This window comes from Lepisma saccharinum, chromosome 24 (genome assembly GCF_977018435.1).
Source record: "Lepisma saccharinum chromosome 24, izLepSacc3.1, whole genome shotgun sequence".
NCBI classification, from domain to species: domain Eukaryota; kingdom Metazoa; phylum Arthropoda; class Insecta; order Zygentoma; family Lepismatidae; genus Lepisma; species Lepisma saccharinum.
Genome location: NC_139252.1, coordinates 44,112,031 through 44,131,848, shown reverse-complemented (window position 1 = coordinate 44,131,848; position 19,818 = coordinate 44,112,031). Strand labels below are relative to the sequence as shown.

General features: G+C 36.1%; 1 protein-coding gene across 12 annotated transcripts in view; it reads right to left on the bottom strand.

Moving 5' to 3' along the window:
* The window catches only part of tmod (tropomodulin), a 132,994-nt gene that overhangs the window by 20,587 nt on the left and 92,589 nt on the right, over positions 1 to 19,818 (bottom strand). For 7 of the 12 annotated variants that reach the window (XR_014440672.1, XR_014440675.1, XR_014440676.1 and 4 more), the window contains exons 3-9: positions 16,916 to 17,083; positions 15,939 to 16,059; positions 14,540 to 14,760; positions 13,186 to 13,340; positions 12,717 to 12,813; positions 10,746 to 10,893; positions 835 to 923 (exon numbers count right to left, since the gene is read on the bottom strand). Coding sequence is in view for 6 of the 12 variants with exons in the window: in XM_083110852.1 (XP_082966978.1) it covers positions 844 to 923; positions 10,746 to 10,893; positions 12,717 to 12,813; positions 13,186 to 13,340; positions 14,540 to 14,760; positions 15,939 to 16,059; positions 16,916 to 17,083 (990 nt within the window). In the remaining 6 variants the exon portion in view is untranslated. Of the gene's footprint in view, positions 1 to 616; positions 694 to 834; positions 924 to 10,745; positions 10,894 to 12,716; positions 12,814 to 13,185; positions 13,341 to 14,539; positions 14,761 to 15,938; positions 16,060 to 16,915; positions 17,084 to 19,818 lie in introns of all 12 variants that reach the window. The other 5 variants (XM_083110855.1, XM_083110857.1, XM_083110858.1 and 2 more) reach the window with 2 other exon arrangements.

Genomic DNA, 19,818 nt, shown 5'->3' with positions numbered 1-19,818 from the left:
AAAATTACATCTTGCTGAACCCCTTTGAAAAATAAAATGTAGCCGTAAAATAATGTAAATCTGGACTTACGTAAATTCCAAATCTTGTCTTCTCAAATTCAAATTGTGAACAAGTTAAAAAAATTCAAAACAAAAAATATTCTCAAAAAATATCTGCTCCAGAAATGTATCTGTTTCAAAAAAGAAATCCAAAATCAAAATGCAAAATGGTGTCCTAGCTCAATCTGCATAATGGACGGTGATGAACGTGTACTGTTCCTGGCTTAGAGGTCCCACGTGTAAACAAGGGTGGTGTACATGTGCCTTTAGTGAAATCGAAAAATGGTATATTAGCAACAGCACTGTGAGAAGCAAATCTACTAGCGTTTAGTGGAGGGTATATTAAAAAAAAAAGTAGTGAAAAAAACAACACCTGCTTGAACCCAAGAGTTTAGTGTACTTGTTCACACTCGCAATGTGTTATTCAACCTACAAAAAAGCATTATAGTAATGTTGTTTCTACCAAAAAAAAAAAAAGTACTGGACAGTGACCCAAATGTCAATATTTCGTGCCTGTTATAGTTATGAGCATGCCTTGCTTTGGGGTTACCAACAATGAGGAAAACAACTCAAATACCTTTTACGAGTAAACATTTTTCCTGCCAAGGGTGTTAAAGAATCGGCACTGCAGCCGCAGGGTAATGTCTTTCCGTACTGTAGGAAACGAAAGGATGGTAACGTCAGATCATCTGTACAACATAAGAGTGCATGACATTTTGTTTTTTAAAAACTGCTAATCATCAAATCACCTGATACAGGAAGGGATGGGGGAGGTATCACATGAAATGTACTCACGCTGTGCGGTTACTTTTTTGACTTTGGTTCCATGATTGTAAATGACGGGTTCCGCCCAAGTTTTATGTTGAATCTTGCGGTTGTCCGGCCTACGGACGAAGGAAGACAACAGAAAAGAAGAGAGAAAAACACAAAGAGATCATCACAGCCAAAAAGAAACCAGGAAATGAAACAGAAATATAACAAGCACTTGTCAACATAACAAAAGCAGCAACAAACTACATGTGTAGCAGAAATTGTATTACTATTACTACTGTGTGTCTCATGCTTGTAAATTATTCTACTGTACTCCAAATATTTGCAAAACAAAAAATTGCAAGCAATTGTAATGTTGCCCAATTTGTGTTAAGTGTTATGCATCTGATTTGTTAAAACATGACTTGTACCATGTATTGATACATATATGTTCTTCTGTTGATCAATAGTAAAATTCTTGTAACACTTTCAAAACCACAGCATAGGACCTTTCTCCTGAATTGTGATCCAGTTTTTATAAAAAGAAAAATCATAATCTTGGCCTTCTAATAATAATAATAATCCTTTGAGCAACAGCCCTGAAGGGCCTTGGCCTTACCTCCACAAAATTATCTGATGATTAAATGACATTTGTTTTAATATTCTCATTATCTTATACAAGGGGCTGTAATAATATTTTTATGTCTTAAGGCTGCATTGGGCCTTTGGCTGAAGCCAGCAAGGTCATTCTTAAATTTCCCATCCTTTCCAAAACTGTTATGATCATGGAATGGATTTATATGTAGTAAAAATGTGCTTATTATGTAAATACATATCTAGTTATTTTCACCAAAATTTGGAGTTAAATAGGGACTTAAAAATTGAAAAATTTACCTTTTTTAATAATATATGACACTACACAAGCTACATAAAATACAGTACGCTTTACATTAACGTTAACTGCAAAAAAAAACACATTCCGAAACAATGTATAACACAATCTTGTTGTAAGTGTTTGAACGTGAATTTCCTTCTGTTGTCTCTTAAGATAGATTTATATTGACTAGAACTGCGTTCAATATTGCAAGAAGTAATGGGAGGGTATTTCAAGTTTGTCAGTTATTCGCAAGAAATTCACCCAACTCTTTTGGTCACACGGGGACATAGTTATTGATTGATTGATTGATTTGGTGTTTTAAGTCCACTTTATGCACAGTAAGACTAATTGGGACTGGACCTACAGTTTAAAGTGGCATCCGAACCACTGTGTGCCTCCCCCAGGTATCGAACCCGGGACCCCTTGATTACAAGGTGACGACGCTACCACTGCACTATCGGGAGGCCCCGGACATAGTTATTGCACGAATAGGGAGTATATGTTGAGAAATGTTCTGAAATATGTAAAAATAACTAAAATATGTAAAATATGAGCCAAAACGTAATTTATGTACAAATATGGAAAATAAAAACTGAATTTTTTGAGTCTACATGCCATGATGTGCAAATATAGTACAAATATAACTGATTTCAGCTTCTTACATAAATATGCATTTACATATGCATAAAATTCCTTCCTTCATGCAGTTTACTTTGTCTGTTGTCTAGATGCATGTGATGTTAAATAAAAGTTGATACCATGTCAATACTCTTGACAATTCCACCGATACTGGGAAATTGAAACTATTTAAAGTACACTGCTCTCCATAAATTAAGCAACAAATGGTGATCATCCAATAACAAACACAAGGCCGGAGGGTGTACATATTTTATTTGTAACGAAAGTGACCGTTGTCTGCCACTAATAAGGGATATGATCCCTAACGCATTCGTTGCTTTCTTTCAGCGTGCCCACCACTCTTCTTCTCTTTTCTCCAACTGTTTTCTCTTGTACCTCACATTTTCTTGTTGTTGCTTAATTTCTGGAGGGCAGTGTAGTTCAGAATATTGATAAATTACAAGCTATCCACTGGATCAATACCGTATCAATTTACAATATTTTTGCTTTAAAATATTCATAAATGAACAAACTCTTTACAATAATGTTCCAAAATTAATTAAAATTATGCAATTTGCACATTTTCAGGATATTTATTGTTGAAGTTTGTTTTGTCTTCTTCATACACTAACACACAACACATCCAAACCTCTATGTGCCTCCACTGGGTATTGAACCTGGGACCCCTTCATTACAAGGTGACAATGTTACAACTATGCCATTGAGGAGGCCTAAAGACTAGAAAAATATTGGATGGTATCTGCGGTGGCTCAGTCGGTAACGCATCTGACTACCATGCTAGAGGTCCCGGGTTCGATCCCCGGCCGGTTCAAATCCGTGAACTTTTCTAACGTTGGAAGCGGCCCCGGCGCCCACCCAGCGTCGAATAACATGGGTACCTGGGGGGTAAAGGCAGTCAGGGGTGTGGTGCTGATCACATCACCCCCACTCACGACCGGATCAAGAAAGTGTGGGGGCGTTACCCCCACACCCCCTATATGCCTTCATGGCGTGGTGCTAAGCACAGGGGAACACTTTACCTTTTCTCTGTGATAAAATTCCAACTGGTGCTTTCTAATACTGATATCACTGGTATTTTGCCAATACTGGTCCAGTCATGGACACTACTGAGTTGTAACAATTCCACTGAAAGCTAATGGGATCGTTACAAACCAGGAGCAACCATGACTGTATATCGATATCAGCTTAGCCGTAGTTATGTCATCTTGTCAGCATCACCAGTGAAGAAAGAGAGACAAGGAGACGGCAAGTAAGGGTGATAACCACACAGTGCGGAGAAATGTAATAACAGGGCACTTTGCTGCTTGTTTCAACTGTGCTGCAATTTTTAAAACATAGAAAACCTTCTACTAGTGATCAACTTAAGAATACATTATGCATTTATTGTAAGTTTTGTTTTCTATACTACCCACTCTTAAGCAACGCTCACACACAGTAAGAGCTGAAAGAAAGAAAGAAATTAGAAGTAAAAGGCTCAGCAGATCCATCAAAGACAAGACGTGCATGTTTGTGCTGTAAGAAGTAAAGGAACGCAAGTTAAGTAAAGAAATACTAGATAGATTGCAGCTAAAAGTATTGCAAGAAAGGAGAAAGACAGAAAGAGAAGGAGCTACCTTAAGGATACTCTGAGTGACAAAAAAAGAGACAATACACAAGGTTCATTGAATTTATGTCCGTGTATGTTGGGCACTGCACACATTTTTTATTGGGACTTTTTAGTTAATGTAAGGTAATGTTGGTAACAACCTTATTCGCAGGGAAATTAAGCAATCGCGATGAAACAAGGTTCAAGAAAGCACGTAAGTGGGCATGTATCAGTGCTGCAATAATGATTGTTTTGGGATGGTCATGTATCACTTTCTCACTCATTTTTCCCTGTGCCAAAGACTGTGTACATTAGAGTACTGTATGGAAACACTTTCGCTCGGTCATACTTGTTCGAGTCTCCAACGCTTGAGCGTTTTCAATGGAATATAATTTTAATATCACAATAATTATATGTAAATTATCCATCCTTGCAGTCGCAGCCCATGATCATCTATTACATTTTCATATGTCATATAACAGACTAAACTACATTTTAACATGGAGATAATGACTACGTTCACTTAAGTCGCAATTTCACCAAAACTTTCAATTCACAATCCACAATTCGAGCTCACCCGCACAGGCAAATTACTGTTGTACATATACTACTGAGCTTCGAGCATATACTGCTAGGTTTACCATTCACTCGAACAAACAAGCTCTCAATTTCGTGCGAACTATTTGGTGCTCGAGCGAAATGCTCTCTCTCTGCAGCACTCTAGTATACACAATCACACCATTCTGAAACTGTGATATGTCCTATTGAAGGGGCAATGCTGTCATCTTTTCACACACAAAATTTCTCAATGAAATCTCCCAATGCCAAACACGAAGAGAAAAAAGAAAAAAAATCTTTCAGCAACATTGACATTTTAAATTGTAAAAAAATAGACCACTCGTGACAATAGTTATGTAGAGTGCATTCACTGTTGCCTAGATAACAGTTATAGGATTAAGACTATTTTTTATTAGAAATTTCTAGACAACAGTGAATGCAGTCAAGTCGTGAAAGCTCTAACTTTCCACGTTTTAGAATGCCCATGTAGTTCAAAATCAGAGGTTTTTGAAAAGTCATGGAGACACGCACGAGCAGAAACTTAACACACACAATAAGTGAAGAATTTTGAAATATCGTCAATTCCCTTTACCTTTAACCTACCACCAAAAAAAATTGAACTTTTGTCAAAAAATATACACAGTATGCAAACTCAAAATAGCACAAGAAAATAAATGCTTTCTAAAGAATAGGAAAATAATCTTGTTCACTGGGTTCAATGTAATTTGTCAATTTCATAAAACAAAATGAAAAATAAAGGTTTGTTTGCAAGTTAAAATATCAATTTTACATTGCTTTTCTGCCACTTTTGGTAATTGCAAATGTGAGCATGACTAATGATTGGATGAAACTGATGAATGGATATACACCATGCTTTACAAAGGACTCAAACCTGGAATTTTTCTTCAAAAACATTGCTGTCGATTGCTGGACCATGAAGGCAGGTATTATAGATACAAAATCACTTAGAAGTGGCATGCTTGTATATATTTCCTACAATTTTGAAATATTTTTCGATTCTATGATACCTTAACATGCTAATAAGCAAACTAAAGTGTCAAAGTGTTCAAAATAAATGAACAAATATTTATTCACAAATCTTGACAAAAACGCACTTGATTTTCCCTGTCTTTTCCAGGGAGCATTGAATAATTATATTTAATGCATATATGTGCATCAATAATATTTCTTTAAAAAAATATGGGTGAATTGGAAGGAATAGTAACTTGTTGAAATCCCCATTCATTAAAAAAAAAGAAGAAAACGATGTGGTATGCACTCATATTCTTTGCCTTATTTAGAATAATTATACGTAGATATTAGAACTCTATTCAATGTAAAATATTGGGCTTTTCCTCTTGGAAAAACTCTAAACATTCCAAAACAATTCAATGCTGCATATGAAGAAAAAAGACCACTAGTGTCACTATGCATGTGAAGAAAATGAATTATCCATAAAGAATGATAACACCACTCCTTTCTACCCAAGAATGTATATTGTGGAAATTCAAGCTGAGCAAGGCAGGTGCAAATAAAATTTATTTACTTGGATAATAAAAAGTTGTTCAAAATTATGAATAATAGGCAGCTGGAGCATGGTGCTGATCACATCACCTCCACAAATGTTTGATAAATCTGATACAGTGGAACCTTGATAACTCGAACCTCAACATCTCGAATTCCTTGAGAAGTCGAATTTTTTGTAATCCCCTTGAATTGTTCATAACACTCAATACTAATTTTACCTCAACAACTCGAATAAAACCTTGATAAGAGGAATTTTTGTGCAGTTTATGGGATGGTGTTAGAGCTCAATAACTCAAAGGTAGAGTATGAAAAACCTCTGAGTCTAAGTTAAATGCTAATCACCTCTATAACTCTGAAATTTCAGTCGCACGGACCTCAATAAGTCAAAGTGTAGGGTGCGTTCATACAATGTCAGGTCAATAAGTACAATCTAATTAATTATGTTCATAATTGTAGGGTCTCCTGTTCTTAAGTGATTTTATACAATATGTAGTACATACAGTGCTGTACCAAATCTTTTACCAAATAAATGTTGTACGTATGTATGTAGTGCATCTAAAGTTTTGTTCAATAAAATTTATTTCTACTTATGTTGTACTGTACAGTATATGTATTAACTTAAAATGATGCTACATACGTTATAGGCGTCAGTAAACTTTAGATCTCTATAACTCGAAGTCTGTGATTTTGGCCCTCAATAACTCGAACCTTGGTAAGTCGAAATCCTTGATACCTCGATTTCTTCTTTTCCCCCTCAAGTTCGAGTTATCAAGGTTCCAGTGTATACCTTAAATATTCTGTAACTTGGTGCAAAAGTATTTAATTTTGTTAGAATTTTTGTAATACAGTCAATTCTCTTTATGATCCGAGGAATAGCACAAAGTAACGACCCTTCTTCCACCAAGCATGAAAAAATTTTTGAAGAAAAGGTTGAATATTTTCAGGAAATATGCTTAAAAATATTTTTGTTGCACTTATTTTGGTTGCTGCATTGAGTTTCTCTTCACAGGCATTGTACTACACATTGTCGGTGGTATCTCATGACTAAATTCACTCAGCCAGAAAGGTAAACCATGCAAGTTCCTAGGCAGAGTACTGGACATGTTACTTGCCACAGTGTGATGTTAGGCCAAGTGGTAGTTTTTTGAATATTCTGACTGTAACTAGTGGTCGTAATTGTACTTGTGGGGTATCATTGTAATAGCGAGGATGTTCTTTTAAAATAGTTTTATTCATGAAGGATGTATAATTTTTGCTTACAGCTGTTATATTATGCCAATCGATTGGTAGTTTCATGTTCCCATCCTCCAGTTTTTCAAAATTTTTTGATGTCATTGGGCATATCTACACCTGTAGGGTATCACTTGGAGGTACAGGTCTACCTATTGCAATAAATTATTTAATTACTATAATGTGTATTTTTATCATTCAAGAACGAATGACCTTAGTAAAACTTTAAATCAATTTTTACATATGAAGGTTAGGAGAGGATAAAAATTGGCCTAAATTTAAATAACAGCCATTTGAAGTAATGAGCCTTTTCCTTGGAACCGTGAAAGATCATACCATTGAGTGTAAACTGTTAGCGGGTTTTGTAAAATAAAGGATGAAAATCACATGTTTTCCCAACACAAAACCCACTGCTGTTGCCTCATTAGTTACGTTAATTAAACAGGCAATTCAACCAGTCATGTTCTTCATTGAACATTTTGTTTCAGTTATTATCCAAGTGCAGTACATGACAATACAGCCTTACAAAAGGGGAACCCACCCCACATTTCCACAATTCATTCAGCACCTGTCAAGTTAGTTGTAGTGTACTGTAGCAACTGTTACTGTTAAGATGGAAACTTCTGTTCACTGCCATGCACTGTTGTATGTTTGCTGTGTAACAGACACTGGCACAAAGACGCTGGAGGTGGACACATACAGTGACCGAAAACGAAGGACGAACAACATACAACACAGTTCAAACATTTAGAAATATGCTAAATGGTTGACTCTCTGGATGGGTTAAAAACAGAAAAGACTTAGTGCCCGTAAAATGGAACCTCAGGGATCTTCTACACGTTCAACTAAAAAAAACGTTCTGTGGAGGTAAAATAAATTATAAATAGCATATAGTTTTGTGCATACAAATACATAATAATTTAACATTTTACAATAAAATTGGAGTGCTAATTCTAATACCAAACTAAAAAGAGAGAAACGGCTTGTGAGGCTCAAAAACATAACAAAGGCACAGTCGCAACATACACTCCGCTTGTCCAAATTTTGAGATCCCTTCTTCAGAACTGGTAAAAGGTTAAACATGATTATAAATACACTAGACTCTCGCTAATCCAGCCATTCCTTGCACATATGGGTGCCGGATTCGCGGAAGTGCCGGATTATTGAGAGGGTCGGAAATTACGTACTACTATGTAGTTTAAACACATTGGGACTATACAGGATGTACTTTATTAAATCCAAAGACACTGTACATAGAAAATTTAGTCGTTCAGTGTGTACATATACGGTAGTATCACTCACTATGAAACATGTCACGAATTTTTAGTTGTCGCAATGATGATACACGACAGTGGCATGCTTTATCACGCAAACGCTGTTGAACACGATAATTCATTCAGGCCGGGTGTGGGCTGGACTACTGAGAGGACTATTGAGGGCCGGATTAGCGAGAGTCTAGTGTACATAGAAATTTAAAAGCAAGATCAATGCAGTCTTTGACACAGCATGCAATTGCTGTACCAACTGAGCTACTAAGCCAGTGCTTTATGTTATGTTTCTGATACTGACATCATATGGTGTGAAATATCATGCGAAGCATTACCTATCTAACTGTAATACACACACCTGAAACTCAACTGTATCGTCAGTGTTTTCTCTACTAGATAATAAAGATTTCCAGATCTTCAATCTTGTGTAGAAAATACAACAGGGAACATACACTATCCTGCATTGGTAGATGCCTCTTAGGTGGCAAAGTTGGAAAACTATTTCTGGACTTATATACATCTTAAGTTATATATTGTAATCTTGTGATATTGCGAGGAACCTGTGCAACACCTGCCCCCCCCCAAAAAAAAAAACAAGTGTCTATGGTGGTTGAATCAAGCTGAAGAGGAACAGTTCGGAGAGAAAAAGGAATAAGAAATTATCTGAGGGTCATTCACAGAACTTTCACTAGATGGCAACATTGTGGCTCAATTAACTCTGATAAACTTACTTTTCATTTTTCCACATAAATTTCTTTCGCGATCGATTTCGCCACCCGTCTGGTGGCTTCGTCCGCGAAAGAAATTTACACGGAAAAGTGAAAAGTAAGTTTATCAGAGTTAATTACCTATCTCCACGTAACCGCCAAACAGATATCTTTAGATACATTGTGGCTCAAGTGAAAAGTGATATTTTAGAGACATATAGTGCTTGATTGGCACCATTAGCAGTCCAAAATTCTGTCCACAGATGCATGCCTTACTCACTTCTTTCCTAAACATGTACAAGATATAGAGTATTTTTGGCAATGATGATGATGACGAGTTAATTGTATTGAGCTGCAGTTGACAAATTTCTGACAGAATTTGGTTAAAACAACAATAAATAGAAAAAGCTGATGCGTTTCTCAATGATTTCATCAAATAGCAGAAACCTATTATATGTTTACTGGTTTCAAGAGAACACATCATAATGTAAAAAAAAAAAAATGCATGTTCTTACATATACAACCATGATAAAATATGATATCTATGTACTTTTCTTAATATTTGCCCTTTTTTTAATGCTACACCAGGCTGAATTCTGCTGAAATGTTATATTTAAGATAAACTACTTGTAATTAACAAAAATATTAACATTATTATACATCTGAAAGAAAAATATGTTTAAAAACTGGGCTTGTGATCAACAGATCATTTTCAAGTAGGCCAACTGCCAACAAGTTACCAGTTACCTTTCAATATTATTACTCCAAAGCAACACAACTTGACATCTTTGTTGATCGTATCCAGGATGTTCAGTGCAAGTAGCATTATGAACTTTTCAAAAATGTCCTTATGGCTGGAATAAAATAAGGAAATACTCCCCTGTTTGCATATATTCTGGATTACCACTTCTTGAATCCATTGCCTTTTTAAGGCTGCAAAGTCATTTTCTAAAATTTGTCTACTTTTGAAAAACTTATGGATTCCAAAATTCAAAAAAACTACATTGATTTAGAGAGCATTCAAGTGAATCTTATCATGGTTTCCATGTATAATTGTGATAGAAAATAGGCTTATGATGTTAAGAAACTATCAAACTACAGACAACACTGAATGCAAACCATGCAAAATATTCACTTGAATCCTCAAGAAAGAATTCTAATAGATGTAATTTTACAGAATTTTGAATATTGTTGCAGTTTTCCCAAAAGAGAAATTTTCGAAAACAAACTATGTCATTGCTAGTAGATTGAATGTGCATTATGAAGTCATGTTTCTAATGTATAATTGGCTAGATATACACAGTCGTAAGTACTTGCCGACTTTCTTGGCTTGCAAATCACTTCCAGACCTGCCGATTAAAATGTCACAAATACCAAAACAAATATAAACTTACTTAACTTTAAATTAAAAAATAACAAACCAGATGGTACTTTCTTTGAAAGAGATCAAATGTATCAATAAGTATGTGTCCTGTGTACAAACAAATACATACTAAATTGTATGTTTTGTGCAATATGTATGAATGTGTTGTGTAATGCTGTTTGTAGCTTCCGCATATACTTACTCCTGTCAATGTTGCGTTGGAGGTGCATGGCAATCCTGTGTCTTGCGTCGTTGTACTCCAAATGCAGTCCAAGTCTCAGGAGGGTGGGGTTCTGTTCCACTAGGCCTGTTATCTCCATCTCTATCTTATTGCCCAAAACTTGCGATCTCTGCAGGAAAGATCAAAAATTAAATCTTTGCAAATAGTCCATATGGGCACAGTCACCTTACAAATAACATTAATAATGAGAACTTTGTTTCTTTAACAGCTAAACCTCTATAGTTTGTGTAAAGAAGAGGAGAAAGGTGTATGTGAAAAATGTTGAGCAAATTAGGTACAAAAGAATCAAAACACTTATTATTTGTAATAACAAAAATTAATTAAGTCAAGTAAGCACGAATGAATGTGTTTATTTATTTCTTACAGGAAACTGCATCTATCAGCATAAATTAAACTATGAAAAACAGTAATTACTGGTATAAGATTGGAGCACCATTTCAAAAGTATCTCACTTTTTCATCAAGTTATACAATAATCAATCAAAACTATCTAATGTGCTTATTTGCATTATCTTATGATCTTCGCCACAATCTTTGAGAGATCCAAGAAGTGCCGTCAAGGCTTTTAAAGCGTCATGGATAAAAATGGTAGAATAAGACAGTTAAATGCAAGAATAGTTAGTACAGCCTGGTAGCAGGATTCCTTACTTTTAACATACTTTTATCATACCCATTTTTATCCATGATTCTTTCAACGCTTACTGGACTTTGTGGATCCCCTATGAAGAGTGAAACATTGGATGAAAAAAGAGGATACTGCAATGTAAGCACAGAGCAACAACAACATTGACATTTGGGAAGAACACTGAATTCTTCATCAGGCCTGGATACGAAGATTAACAATCACATTGTGAATTGGAATATGGAAAGTGTCCACGTATATGCAAAACTCAATCCTTACAGTGAGACAGTTAAAAAGTTTGGTACAGAGAGGGGAGGAGTGTAGCCAATACAGTACTGACTGATCTGTTGCCTGTACTCAGAACAGTTATTTTTCCTACAACAAAATCTTACAGTTCGACTGAGTTGACACTAATGCATTATTGACGGTTTTGGAAACTATATGTTGGAATTTATCTACCAATACCAATTGATACATTTCCGGAGTTTTGGTCTTTGGCAGGGTCCATAAAAATACCACATGACACTCTTGTGAAGACTAAATTATCTCGAAAATTATGCAAAATTTGAAGTTTCCATTCTCTTGTGCACTAGTATTGTATGCAAAACTGAATTTTAGGGAATACATGACACATTTAAATATTCTGATGTAATTCTTGAGTATTTTAAAGCAAAACTCTGGTAAATTGATGCATATAATTTAAAAAACATAAAGTAATGCAATAGTTCTACACCATTATTAATCAATAACTTAGAACAACTGTTACAATATTCAAGCATCACCATTGATGAGAATTGATAAGATAAGCCCTATTTTACAAGCATAAAATAAGCCCTATCTTACAGGCATTTGTTAACATACACCGATCATGGATAACATTCAGACTCTACAAGGAAAAACTGTTATTTTGTGTAGGTTAGGTACATCATTTAGGAATGTGGTCATTTAGCAGTGGTTAAAATGCCTTCCTTGGCGAATTAAAATACATTGTATGTCTCTTCGGTCTCCACAAAACACATGAACAAAATACAAGGGGGAAAACCATGGAAGTGAACAATTTAAGACTTTCTTACCTAGATATGTTAGCACATAAACTCCTTCTTTTCTATGAATCAATCATAACAAAATAAGGTAGGATGCAGAAGAGTCCTTCCAATAATGGAAAAATAGTACCCGATAAACTCATACCTATATAATAAAGAAGATTGGTACACTTTAGGTACGAGAACTGATTTACGCTGAAAAACATGTACTGTACACGGATATGCAGAAACACATCCCTTTTCCTATTTTCTGGAACAAAATTCATACCTGATTGGATGCCCTGAATTCTTCAATTGACTTCGTTGCAAGCAGGGACCTTATGAACTTCACTATGACAGGAGGACTCACAAAATTTGTTTCTATGCTGCAATGAAAGGAAAATAACTACATCAATATATTAAGTAATACAATATTTTAAAATCAAAAGCATTATTTGAACTGTTAAACTGAAATAAGATATTTTGGAAAACAAAAATACAGTGCCATCTCGATATCACATTTTAAAGGAGACCAGGATGATAAAACTTAAAATGAAGAAAATATTGGGAAATTTTATAGCACTTTGCTATGTTGGGACCATTAGGCTTAGACCTGATCAATAGTAACAAATCATGTCATACCTGATCACATAGTAAAAATTTCTTATCGTTCCTATCCCACTTCCAAGTAATAAATACACTAGCACCAGCCAATTTCGCTTGCAAAGACTAAAATATAGAATTTGAAGTTCACTCACTTGAGAACACGGAGTGTGCTGTTCCTCTCCAACGCCTCTACCAGCTTCAGAGCTGTTCGGTCCGAGAGGCCAGTGTTTGCCAGGCATAATGTCTCCAGGTGAGTGTTGATCGTCAAGGCCTCAAATAATGCCATGAATCTCTCTTCTGAGATATTCTGCGGAAAATACATTCCACTTTAATAAAAAAAAAAATACTACAAAACTGAACAACATGGAAGTAAAACTTGTTAGCCCACAATTAGTTTCAAATCGAATTAACATTGGATCCAGCTGTTCTAATAAAGAGGTACATCCTTCAACTGTTCAACCCCATGAAAGTGTGCCATTAAGTGAACAGGAGTGTAACATTGTGAACAAAGGTCACTACATGCTAAAAACATATTTGTAAACAAACCATAAGCCTCATAGCAGTGGACAAACTTTCATTTGCATTTTTCACAGCTCCATCTTTCTGTGAGTTACCAACTTTTACTCTCAAGCTGCTCAAATTGTTAACAGTTTGTATCTTCATAACTTTCTTTTGATGGGAACCATGTCTCAAGGGTTATGCACAATATTTTAATAATTGTTGTAGATAAATATGAAACAATTGTGACAGCATAATACAAGGCATGTCAATAAAGTTTGGCGAATGGTCTCTAAAAATTAAAGTGTGTCACACTCCAGGGAAACGCGGTATAGTCTGTATCAGGTGAATGCATGAGGGGGCAAGATTACAACATGCAGTAAAACCACTGATTCTGCACAAAGTGTGATTGGCTCAACCAGTCCATGATGGTATTACATTTCATTTGTCATAATATTCTTTAAAAACAGTGAAAAGAAAGAGTCACTACAAGAAAAGTCCACGGTTGTACATGGTTTACTAATTCTATTATGAATTGTTTCAACTCTCTTGAGTGTTTTAGTACAAGTAAATAATTTCTTTTTTGTAGATATCTACTTTATCCTAGTGAAAAAACAGGCACATTACAGTTGAATGTCAGTGCCTGAAACTGGCCCACTGTTTTTAACAAAGTGCAATGTTAGGAAAGAGCATGAACAGAAACACTGCTTGTATGAGTTGCTATTTCATTCAAGGTAAATGTACTGTATTTGATAATACACATGCACTTTCCTTCTGCAATGTGCACAGCAACTTTTATAACCTTTACATGATGTAAACTGGCTGTCCAGTCCTTCTACATACCTCATTTGTAACATGCTGCAATGTAACCACTTTACATTTCTTACACTGTTTTCCGCTTGAAATGTTTTCAAAAAAACATTTCCGGAGCTTTCAGTGTGTTTTCTCCCAACCAAAACATTCACTAAGGTAATTCCTAGTGTTAATATTCTCTGCCTGAAAACCCACCTTGATGTTGTTCCAGTTGAGATCAATCAAGTCTGAATCGTCGTCCTTCACTCTCCTGATGGACTCCTCGGGGTCTGTCATGTTGGGTGGCTCCATGGGAAACACCTTCAGCTGGGAGGACTTGGTAATGCCATCCCAGCCCAACCCCACTGGCTGGCCCTTGTTCAGCAAGGAGGCGTGGTACTGGTCCTGGTTCATCATAGAGTGGAAGCCAAGGATGGCTGTGGGAGAGGAAAGTGCACCATTAGTAGAAGGGTACACAAGAATACAAGTGTCATTCTCAAAGACTAATATCTCAAGATCTAAAAGTGGTTTATCCATACACTACAGATATTGAAAAGCTTTCACTCTATGTACTTTATTTGAGGTAGTTTATGTTAGAAATCATTACAAGCTTAACAATTACCACTTTTAGTATATACATATGTCTGCATTGTCTCGAGACACATACGAGGTGTGCTACAAAATCTTTTATTGGTTATTTTGTACAATATGAACATTATCCCCTTCAAAATACTCCCCTGCACTATCGATACACCATTCCATACGAATCTTCCATTGTTGGAAATCATTTTCCGAAACCATGTTCATGACCTCAGTCGCTTTTGTTTTCACACATTCTACGGTCTTAAATCTGGTTCCTTTCAATAATAATAATAATAAAAAAGTTGCACGGAGTGAGATCTGGTGAATAGGGTGGATGTTCTAACACTGGGATCCCATACTTGGCCAATAAAGCCTTGACTGACAATGCCGTGTGGACAGAAGCATTGCCCTGATGAAGAATCCATGACTTGCTTTTCCACAAATCAGGTCGTCGTCTTCATCTTACTCGCCCACGAAAGGTTGTCAGCATCGTAATGAAATATTATTGGTTGACAGTTTGACCTTCGGGTACACAATTCGAATCAATTCACCGACATTTGCAACATTTGATTCAATTTTTGATGTGCAAGACCATCCAGGACGCTTGTCGTTCGCAATCACTTCTCGTCCCTCTCTAAACTTTTGAAACCACTCAAATACTTGAGTGCGTGATAAACACACATCTCCGTACACTTCCTTCAACAAACCGTAAGTTTCTGTGGCGGATTTTCTGAGTTTGAAAAGAAACTTCACATTGATACGCAGTTCACTTTCACACTTAATTTCTTTTCCGACGGAGCACAGATGTACGATTCACTTCGTCCACAAACTACAGAAGAACTGAGCGCCGTGCACCCTGCACAATCACGCAGTCGGTAGTCAAGATATCACGTTATACACCCACGCACCGCTTATCCTTGATGCGCTTGCCGTTTGTCGACAGGAACATCAATCCGTTTTTTTTTCTAGCCCCACCTCATATATTAACACAGGATATTCAAAAAAAGACAAAAGAAGATTATGGATGAATTACCCGCCAAGTCAATGATCTCCTCCTGTGTGGCAGAGCTCAGGGCAGTTTCATACTCATCTCCCAGGTCAATGGCGATCTGCTCGTCAGCCGCTTTCTGCTTCGGACACTCTGGTGGAATCCACTGCAATGGGAAAAATCATGCATTAACACTAGAGTACTAAAAACCAGGGCTGAGTCACCACTGGTTCAAAAGTAATTTAAAATTAAGTTTCCCATTCAGATCAGAAAGTGTTGAACAGTTAGCTAAGATAAAATACTGGAACTGAGGAAGTCATTGGGGGACCAAGGATAGAAGGCCCAGAGAAGTATCATCTGCTTACATAGATGTTGCATTGTAATCAAGGCTTTCCAGTCTGGAAGCCTACCTCAGGATATAGTGGACTTAAACTTTGTGATGGTTGCAGCGAGTCACTGAAATTGGTATTTAAATAAAAATATACTTTTCGCAAGTGACACAGAATCATTGTAATTTATTGGAAGTATTGAATTCCATCTTTCTTTGTGCCATGGATATAAAAAAGGAAAGAATAATTCTTAATTGTGTGCAATAACTCCAGTGGTGGTGATTGGGTTCCTAAACTAGGGAGGGGGGAGGTGACAAAACTTGAGGCGTTTACTTTTCCTTGGTCGATAATGTTTAGCATAGGGCAGAGGCAAAAGTAGCAAAAAATGGAGGGGCAACTTCCCCCTCAGCACGGCACTAACTCCCATAAATTTGAAGTGTAAGTGCAAGCGACAAGTAATGTGCACTATTAGTCAAATATCAGTTACAATGCTTGAAAAGGCTAATAGGAAATGCTGAATTTTGCCAAATGAGAAACTATAGTGAATATTAAGAGGGGAAAGGAAGGCCGAGAGGATGATGAAGATGTGCACACAATGATAGTTCAAGGCTAGAGAAGAAGAATTGGGAAGAAAGAAGGTTAATTTTGGGTCAGTGTAGAAACCTACAAGATGCACACAGCGTTAACACTCACCTTCTTTCCTCTTACAACTCCTGCAACATAAGGCTTGGCTTCCGGTTTGTCAGGAGTCTCCATGGCCTGTTTGTTGATGTGCTCAATCAGCTTCTTCCGGTCCAGAGGCCCTGTCGATGATTTGTCACAGGTGTAGCTAGTCCTCTGTGATGGTGGCAGCAGTGAGTCCTGTCAGAGTAACAACACGTAAGAAGACAACCAAACAATAAACAATTCAATAGCAAATAATAAACTTTCAAAACAGTGGTAACATTAAATTATGCTTAACCCCAGTGCTTTTCTCCACCGAAAGTTTTTAATACTCTTCATAGGTCAGTTTGCTGGTGACAAACTACAGTGATTAAAAGCCAAACAAAAGAGCTACTAAAAATTGCATTATATTCCATGTTCAGTAGCGTATACAGGAGTTCATCAAAAAAAGGGGGGGGGATTATTGTAATAGTTTCTCCAAATTCACATTACCATTGTTTTATTATATTTTAATAAATTAATAATACTAATAATTAATTCTTATAATTAACTAATTAGTTTAATTACTACTAATAATACTACTAATGCAGCTGCTGTTACTACTATTACAACTACTACTATTAAGTAGTAGAGATCTACATAAATATATTTATGAAAGCAATAGAACAAAATTACTTTCTAGTATTCGATTTTTAACAAATTCTAGGAGCACTTTTTTTTTCTTAGTTTCTTTGTTACAAAATAATTGTTCAGTCAACGGTTATTTGTATATGATACGTGATATATTTTAAGTGTGAAGAAAATCCATAAAAACAATATATAAAAATAAATTGAAATAATCAAAGTATGGAACTCATCCAAAAAGTCGCAGTGGTCTAGTCAGTAGGGCATCTGACAACCATGCGGTAGATCCAGGTTCGATTCCCGGAATTGGTTAGAATTTTTCAGTGCTTGTTCCCGCATAAAGTGGCTCCTGGGCTCAGAATTTTCTTTAGTTAATTCTCATTGTTCGCAGAAAAAAAAATACATGTTCATTGAACATTGTTGCAACTGACATACAAAACATACTTGCCCTCATATTTTATTTTCAATACTTCGTGTTTATTTTCAAGGCATTCACTACTAAAGACTTGTGTGTTTGGAAAGCTGTGCTTTTCTCCGTGCTGCATGGGAATAATAATTCAAATTGTTATTATTATTATTATTAGTACCCCACACCCCCTATACGCCTTCATGGCGTGGTGCTATGCACAGGGGAATACTTTACCTTTTTTACCTTTTTAGTAGTAGTAGTAATAGTAGTATTGTCGCAGATCTTTGTGATAAATTAGGAAATGTTTAATTTTCTTTCACAGTATTTTTCATATCAAGCTCAAGGGGGGGGGGGGTTAAACCCAGTAACCCCCCTTGCACACACCACTGACCATGTTACATTCATACATATACATTTGATCAATACTAACAATTGTTACCGTTTATTCTCAAGTATGAGAAAAGGTGCTGGAATGACATGCAGCTTCGAAGTACTACAAAAAAAGGCCCACTTAACCCACCATTCTGATGATAACTAACACTTTCAACCAATTTTCTCAGCTATTTAAAAAGGTATTCCCCAAATAGCATTTACAGGCAAGTTCCTTTATTGTTCATAAATCACAGCAGCAGATATTAATGAAAAAGAAAACAGACCACTACAACATTAGATTCCTTGTGTTGGACAGTTGGGAAACTGCCATACATTCTTGCACCTTGACAATATGAACACTGTTAAAAGTAAATATGTGCTGTGATTGTGCAAACATTTCAAATGCATCTTATAATAGACAAGACGATATGTAGCAACAAAAAGTTTGTTTATATTGCCATGTTTTTGAATAACACATATGTGTGTACTCAATTACTACATCCACCTTTGATGGTCACATTACCAATTAAGAACTATCTATAGTGCTTCTGATTGATTGAAATAATATTTTTTGGGTGCATTATCACTATTCCTGAAAATACAGCACTGGCTACCTTTGACTCTCTTGAGGCGTTAAGCATTCCAAATATGCCTTTGTTGCAGTTTGGTATAACCACTGAATTTTCTCACACATGGCAAGCAATAGGAATTACATGATGTTGCTCCTTCTCGAAGCAAGGTATTGTACCATTACATGGGAACACAGAAATAGACAACCACCAGATAACTTCTATGAAAAGATGGTGAAACAAGCTTTACAGAATGTGCTTCTGTAGTCTCCATGTGCTTTTTGTACTTAGTAGATGATTTTCCTAATTTTCAAATGGTACATAAATTCCTGAACAGGAAAAATTACCAGTCAGACCACATTTCCATTTACTTTTTCTACTTCTGATATTCATATCTGAAAAATTCCTATTATACTTTTCACATTCCAAAGATCAAGGTTAAGCTCACACAGAGTGCTTCCATGTTCTTTCCTCAATCACTCCAGATAAATGCTGGAATGTTACCTTTAGCATTGACCATGAACATTTCCTTTCATTTCCCTGCCTCTTTCACTTACTCTCATACCCCATTGTAGTTAGCCTAATGGTAGAGCCAAGAGCAAAGATAACATCAGGCAAACTGTCCACCACCATGTTCATTCAGTGTTTTCCGCAATGTGGGGTCAAACAATTGAGACAAGAAGCACTAATAAGTATGGGACAACTTCTTTTCCAGCTCAAGTACAATTCCATTACCCAAAAATAGATAGATTGAAAGAAAAAAGAAAAATAATGATGGACAATTTGCCCAGTTATGTTTGCAGCTAACTGTACAGTTGGTAGAAAATGGTTATTGCGGAATTCTTATAACACACCCTGAAATGCCTATATTCCTTTTGGGCAGACAAGACAAAAAATGATATTGGAATTTTAGCATATAAATCCCTAAGAATTGAAATTTGCTCATGACTACAAACATG